Here is a 7153-nt window from a genome sequence, read left to right on the forward strand (position 1 = left end):
AGTTTAACAAGATGAATTTTATTCCGTCATGTTTATAGTTTTGGGTTAATGCATTAAAAATAACACATTATGTAATCAGATTACTTTTTCAAATAACTAGTAAAGGATCGCATTTTTCATACTTTTTTATAAAATAGCCTAGTTATATGATATTTACTGTAGTTCTATTTTGAATGGGAACATATATTTACTCATCACACTTGTGTGAACAAATTTAAGGTGACTTTAAATCACCCCGGAACAAGAAAAAACTATTGTTTGCTGTATAACAAACATAAAAAAATTTTCAGTAGTTTCATGCAGTTTTGTGGTTATGCATTACAATTAACGTGTTTAGAAATCAGATCACTTTTTTCCATGTAACTAGTAAAGTATTGCATCAATTTTTTAAACTTTTTCAGAAAATACCTGAGTTACATGATATTTACTCTAGATCTAGTTTGAATGAGTATGCATTTTACTCATCTCACTTACGTCAAATGTTTTAGGTGATTTTAAAACACCCAGGAACACTAAATAATATTGTTTGTTGTACAACAAAGACAGGTTTTATTAAATTATTTATATGCACTTTTGTGGTAATGCATTTTAAGTAACATGTTATGTAATCAGATTATTTTTTCAAGTAACTAGTAAAGTGCTGCATACATTTTTCAGCCTTTTTCAGAAAATACTCAAGTTAGATAATACTCACTGTAGTTCTAGTTTGAATGGAAACACGTATTTACTCAACTCACTTGCATGAAAACATTTCAGGTGACTTTAAACCACACATGAACAAGAAATTATAATGTTTATAGTTTAACAAAGATGGATTTTATTTCATTATTTATATGCAGTTTTGTGGTAATGCATTTCAAGTAACATGTTAAGTAATCAGATTACTTTTTTCAAGTAACTAATAAAGTATCGTATTATTTTTCATACTTTCCAGAATATTTCAAGATACTTACTGTATCATTTTGTACATTCCTTAAAATAAATATAGACTCCGAAATGTGCTTTTACGCTACATACATGAATTTTTCCTTCAGTCTAAGGTTTACTCGCTTCACAATTCACTTTGGGTGTAAAAGGGCCTTACATTTATCATAAATTGAAAGTTTTTCTATAATATTACAAACAAGCAAGCACAGTCCTGAAAAAAAAAATTAGCGCAATAGTACTGTAATGCATTATTATATTTTATCATCCCAATCAAACTCAAATAATAAATCATTTGCAAACAGAACTATTCAGTTATCTGGCAAAATTGTATTACATTTTTTAAAATTAATTAGCAAATTAATTGTCGCAATTTCATTTTGTGTGTGTGTGTGTGTGTGTGTTTGTGTGTGTGTAGGAGCAGTGCGAGTGGAGAGGGAACATGGACAGGCAGAAAAAGCTCTGCTGGTGGTCAGTACGGATGTCCAGGGTCGGGCTGTGGACCCTCAGCTGATGGCGGTGCTCCAGTGGATTGCAGCCTCTGTTGCTGATCTGTCTATGATGCAACTGAGCCAGTTTGCAGCACAGGAGGTCCAACAGGTCAGAACAGTTAGTTTTACCATAGTTATCATTTGAAAATAGCTGAAAGATTGACAGTTGACAGCCTCCTCAGGCGTTTGAAATCTTTTCTGAGGCTTTTGAGTTGTGTGTGTTGTATGTTTGCTGTGAATTTGCTGGAAGTCTGAAATGATTTATTAATTTTGATTTCTTCTTTAGTGTTGTCTGTCTTGCAAATATGAGTATATTCAAAATGGATTTAGTACCATCTTTCACTGAACAATATACAGCAGTGTTTGAGGGACTTTTTGTATTTGATGTTTTTAAAATTAGTCTCTTTTGCTCATAAATTGTGAAATATTTGTATATTTGCGATTCTGTTGTAAGATTAAAATCACAATTTCTACTTTAATATATTGTAAAATATAAGTTATTCATGTGATGCAATGCTGAATATTCAGCACCCGTCCTTTAAATGTCACTGGGTCCTTCAAAAATCATTTTTATGTGCTTATATGCATTCTAATATTTCTAATATTCTCAAAACGCATTATTACGAGTCAATTGAATTAGCAATACACTGATTTTTACCTCAGAGTTTATCAAATGCAATTTTAAAAGATCTGTTTGAGACATTGAAAGTCAGGAAATTTTCAGATTTTTGTTGGCCAAGTTATTAATTATCAGAGATTTTTTTTGTTTAAAGGTTCCATTTATTAAAATAAAATTTTTCTCTCTCTTATTTTTTGTATTGTGTTGTTTTCATGCCAATTGTTAGGGTTAGGCTACTTTTTTAGCTCAAATTTTCCTTTCATGCCCATCAACTGGCAGTTAATATGTAGAGTCTGAAGACTTCATTTGACTTGATATGCCTGAATAATAAAAAATTCATAAATAATAAATACATACTTCCAAGAAATAGTTGTTAAATCAATTCAATTCAATTCAGCTTAATTTGTATAGCGCTTTTACAATGTAGATTGTGTCAAAGCAGCTTCACATAAATGGTCATAGTAACTGGAACAGTGTAGTTCAGTTTTTAGTGTTTAAGTTCAGTTCAGTAAAGACGAAGGAAAAGTTAAATGTGAAGTTTTTAAAAGTATTGTCAAATATTGAACTGGGACCATTTCACAGTCATGCTTACAAAAGTATTCAATTCAATTCCTCTTTATTTGTATAGCGCTTTTACAATGTAGATTGTGTCAAAGCAGCTTAACATAGAAGTTCTAGTAAACTGAAACTGTGTTAGTCCAGTTTTCAGACTTGAAGTTCAGTTCAGTGTGGTTTAATTTTCACTGTCCAAACACTAAAGAGCAAATCCATAAATGTGCTGCTCCACAAGTCCTAAGTATCTTGATTAAATTATTTTTCATTGTTGTTCCCCCAAAAATCTAAATTCTGTGATCATTTACTCATTCTTTATTTGTTTCAAACCTTTATGAGTTTCTTTCTTTTGTTAAAACACAAAAGAAGATGTTTAGAAAAATGCTGGAAACCTGTAAAGTTGTAAAGAAGTCGATGTTTACAGGTTTTCAGGTTATTCAAAATACATTATTTTGTGATTAAACCGCAAAATTCAGTTCAAGGCACTTGGAAAATGTGGGGAAAAAATTACAAGCCTTTATTGACATGGCTATTCTTTAAAACTGCACCTACACGTTGCCTTCATCAGGTACACATTTTTCAAGTGCCTTGGACTGACTCTTGCAGTTTATTCTGATAAGTCCCTTACCCAAAGAGCACCGACACATTATATAAGCTACCCCTGAGCACTTTTTCTTCGATTTTGGTATATTATTTTGTGTTCAGCAGAATAAAAAAATCTCATTAAGGTTTGGAATCACTTATGGTTAAGTAAATAGTGAGTGAACTGTCATTTTTGGAGTGAGAAATCCCTTATAATCTTAATGCCTGGCATCCGAAGCTAGAAGCGAAGAGCAAATACTTTGCGGAAACCAACTTATTTTAGTGCTTATTTTAGATAATCCTGTCATCTTGATAGCCCTGGCCCCTTGTTAAAGACCCCTAGTTTGAAAGGCATCACATTAATTCGACTATAAGTAACGTTTAATCAGTATAAATCTTGACCTTTTTCTATGTGTTTCCACAGCTGCCCGTCGTGGCTCAGAGACTGAGGGAGAGAGAGTTCAGGGTCGGTGACCTCCTGCAGGCTCTGCTCAGATACATTGAAGAGGAAGAACCAGAATCTGGAGACTCGACACACAATCACAAGAGCCTCTTCCAGTGGCTGCTAGAACATGCGTAAAAAAATCACCATCACACTGACACCCATTCAACAATGAAGTTTCCTGTCACTTTTAACAGTGATTTGCAATGTATCTGCCAAAACCTAGAGGCATAGCCAGAGGAGTGTGTTTGCGTGTTGTGTATCGCTTATGCATCCAGGGGGCGCCATAGAAACAACTGAAGTCATTTTTGAGAGCCGTTCGTTCAAGTGTGTGTATTGCATGCTGAGACCGAGAGTCCCTTTCGCTCGCTTTCACCTCTCTCTTTTATTTAGGTTAAGACTGCATATCACACATTTCGGCGCAATCACTGATGCCTGCCTGTGTTTTCCTTTCACACCCTGCCACAGCAGATATGATGGATGGCTTTTATGAGTTGCTTTCTTGCTAGGGAATCCCCCTCGGCTGCAAGAAAAGCTTATGTCATCTCCATACCTCTCCTTTTGCGGTGTCGTTCGCACTTGTTGAAGGGACCAGCCATGCAATGAAACAACGCTCCAGGTCACCGGAAGGAATCTCATGACAAATAACTGTAAGCCGAATCAGTCAGAGGTAATTACAGCAATTACTTAATTATGTTTATAGGACTTTTTTTTGGCTGCAACACTTGGATACCAGTCATAACGGTTTAAGAATATCAGTAATTACAGAGACGCCTAAAATAGATAGTATTGAATAAATCCATCAACAGAGTCGCTTATACATTCCCCACTTGTGACTCAGACATTTTTCCAGTGGGATAACAATAAAATCTTTTAGCTTTGCACATTCACAGTGGTTTCAACTAAATAAGTATACCTGTAAATATGTTTTACTATCTATTAAATTGAATTATTGTTTACACCAAACACTGCTCCAACGCCCATAAACAGTCAATCATGCTTTAGATCACTGAAGAGATGTTTTGTTGCCAACCTACAGTATAGGAAAAACACAAACATTCTTTTAAAGCTAACGTTAAAGGCTGCTAAATACGTAAATCCCCTTTGCCAAAAGAGAAAAGTAGCAGTAAGCTGCTTTAAAACAGAATTACACACAATCCACAGGGGAATTTTCAGTTTTTTTTTATTTCCTCCTGGCATTGTCTACTCATGGAGGTTACTGTGACACACTAGTAATGCACTACTAAATGACGACACTTTTGCAGCGAGTATAACTGTAACTAGTAGACTATTTTACTCACTGCCCGCCCTTTAGTGTGCGCTACTCTGAATATTGCACTTTAGCAAGGAATGGTCAGGCAAGCCATTCCCTATATCTTTATTTTGACCTCACAAAATGCTTCTCATTGCAGTCCATAAAGGATAGAATCGCAGACAGCTAGTGTTTGACCCCTATGGTCAGAACAAGTATTCCCCATGCTATTTTGGGCTTAAATGAAAAGGTGTCACTTTTATTTTGCTCTCATGTCAATCTAAATGTGCGTGTTGGTTTTATTTGGGAACAGATTTTAAATAGGTTTGTTTATCAAACTTGAAGTGTTCTAATCCACATTGTAGTCTAAAAATATAAAGGGTTTTGCATCATGTTTGATTATTACAGCACAACTATTATATTTATTGAAGGCAGGCGGATTTTGAAGGTTTGGATGAAGATAAATGTATTATGTAGATGCAGAAGTTGTCGAAAAAAAAGCGCACAAGTTTCTTTTCAGTCAGAGTGAACTGACTTTGTATAGTATTGAGAGTCTTTCTTCTCGTTCATTCAAGTAAAACAAATGCATACTAATTTAGAACACCGAGAGCGATTTAAATTTGACTTGAAAGAATCATGAGGGTTTTTTTATTATGCTTCTTACAGTAGTTTTTCTTGATAAGTTACTGTTTTCGTGTGATTTGATTGTGAGATAAACATAATGCAGGCTATCGCGGTTGTGAAGATTGTTATATCTTGTGGATTCTTTCATGTTTATTGCCATGTAACACGCATGATGCGCTTTCAGTCCAGTTCATGTACTTCTCTTTACTTGTGCATGGATGTATTCTTAAACGCTGATGCATGGCTTAAATCCAGTCGACAATTAATTGCTACAATGGTAAAAAACAAACAAACAGACATTTCTATATTCATGCTGTTATGTATACTCAGCGCTGCCAAATGTTTGGATCTGTACTTTCAAAGTATTTGTTTACATTCTTTTGAAATGTTTTTTTTTTTTTTTTTTTTTAAAGAACCTGCCATGCACTGTGTTAAGTTGGACATTTCAATATGATAGCAGTATCATATAAACCATAATGTGGGAAAAGCAAAGACAGTAAAATGTATACATTAAAGAAACACTTCTCTTTATTTTGGTAAATCGACTCGTTTTACAATTCCCCTAGAGGTAAAAGTTGAGTTTTATATTTATTTATCCATTTAGTGGTTTAGCTTAGCATAATTCATTAACTCGGATTAGACCATTAGCATAATACTCAATTAAAATAAAGTCACAATGAGAGCGTAAATCTAAAAATAGCAACGTTTCATCATCCATCAGTCTCAGTACACAATGTAAGACAAAAGACTCAAAGTTTTTGAATTTCTTTGAGTGAGATGCTAATGGTCTATTCCGATTCAATGATTTATGCTAAGCTAAGCTAAAAGTGCTAAAAGAGATTTTCTAAGCGGATTTAAAAATGCTAATATTTAACTCTAGGTGACTTGTAAAATGAGCCAATTTTCTCGAAATAAGTGGAATGTTCCTTAGAACTTGAGTAAATTTGAAAAAGAGTTGGCACAAGCACGCCGTGACCATCAGCGCTGCCTCATTTATAGTGGGATTGTAAATGCATCTGTGCTTTTGCAGTAATTGTAAGCATTAATGCTGTAGATGTTCTACCCTTGTGCTTTCATCCACCTTACCTTTCTGTACATTCCTATCTTTCACAGATGATCTATTGCTATATTGTGTTAAGTAAAGCTACATGTATAATGCCGAGTACACGCCGTACTAAACAGATGAATATTTTGTTACTTGTGCAGTATTCCTCCATCCAGTCTTGTAGCGTAGTGGGCAAACTGATGCACACTGACTTGTCTATTTTCTTCCTGCCCATTTGTATAATCTTGCCAAATAAGATATTTAATAATTTATGTAAGTATAAGTTGTAACGGTGAATACACTACTTGTTCCCCACCAGTGAAGTTGCTAAGTAGTTTACACATAAAAGCTTAATGCACTACACCTGTACACTGTAAAAAGCTGTGGGTAATAAAGCTTTTTCATTTGAACCAGGAGCTGTTTATTTACTCCGTTTACCAGGAATCTAATTTTTCTCGAAATAAGAGATTGTGTACTGTTATAACTGAAGCTTTTAAGACTATGAGGAAACACGTATTTGCTCCTAAACAGTATGAGTTACACCTTCCGCAAGCTTTGCATGCCAGACCTTTACATTTAAAGGGACAGTTCACTCAAAAATTAACATAATATTCACTTATGT

General features: G+C 34.3%; 1 protein-coding gene across 5 annotated transcripts in view; it reads left to right on the top strand.

Annotated features, from left to right (window-relative positions):
• The window catches only part of akap11 (A-kinase anchoring protein 11), a 34872-nt gene extending 27931 nt beyond the window's left edge, over positions 1-6941 (top strand). For all 5 annotated transcript variants that reach the window (XM_087267600.1, XM_087267602.1, XM_087267603.1 and 2 more), the window contains 2 exons: positions 1343-1524; positions 3593-6941. In XM_087267600.1, the coding sequence (XP_087123726.1) occupies positions 1343-1524; positions 3593-3748 (338 nt within the window). In that variant the 3' untranslated portion in view covers positions 3749-6941. The remainder of the gene's footprint in view (positions 1-1342; positions 1525-3592) is intronic.
• The last annotated feature ends 212 nt before the right edge of the window (positions 6942-7153 follow it).

Source organism: Danio rerio, chromosome 9 (genome assembly GCF_052040795.2).
Source record: "Danio rerio strain M-AB ecotype USA chromosome 9, GRCz13ab, whole genome shotgun sequence".
NCBI classification, from domain to species: domain Eukaryota; kingdom Metazoa; phylum Chordata; class Actinopteri; order Cypriniformes; family Danionidae; genus Danio; species Danio rerio.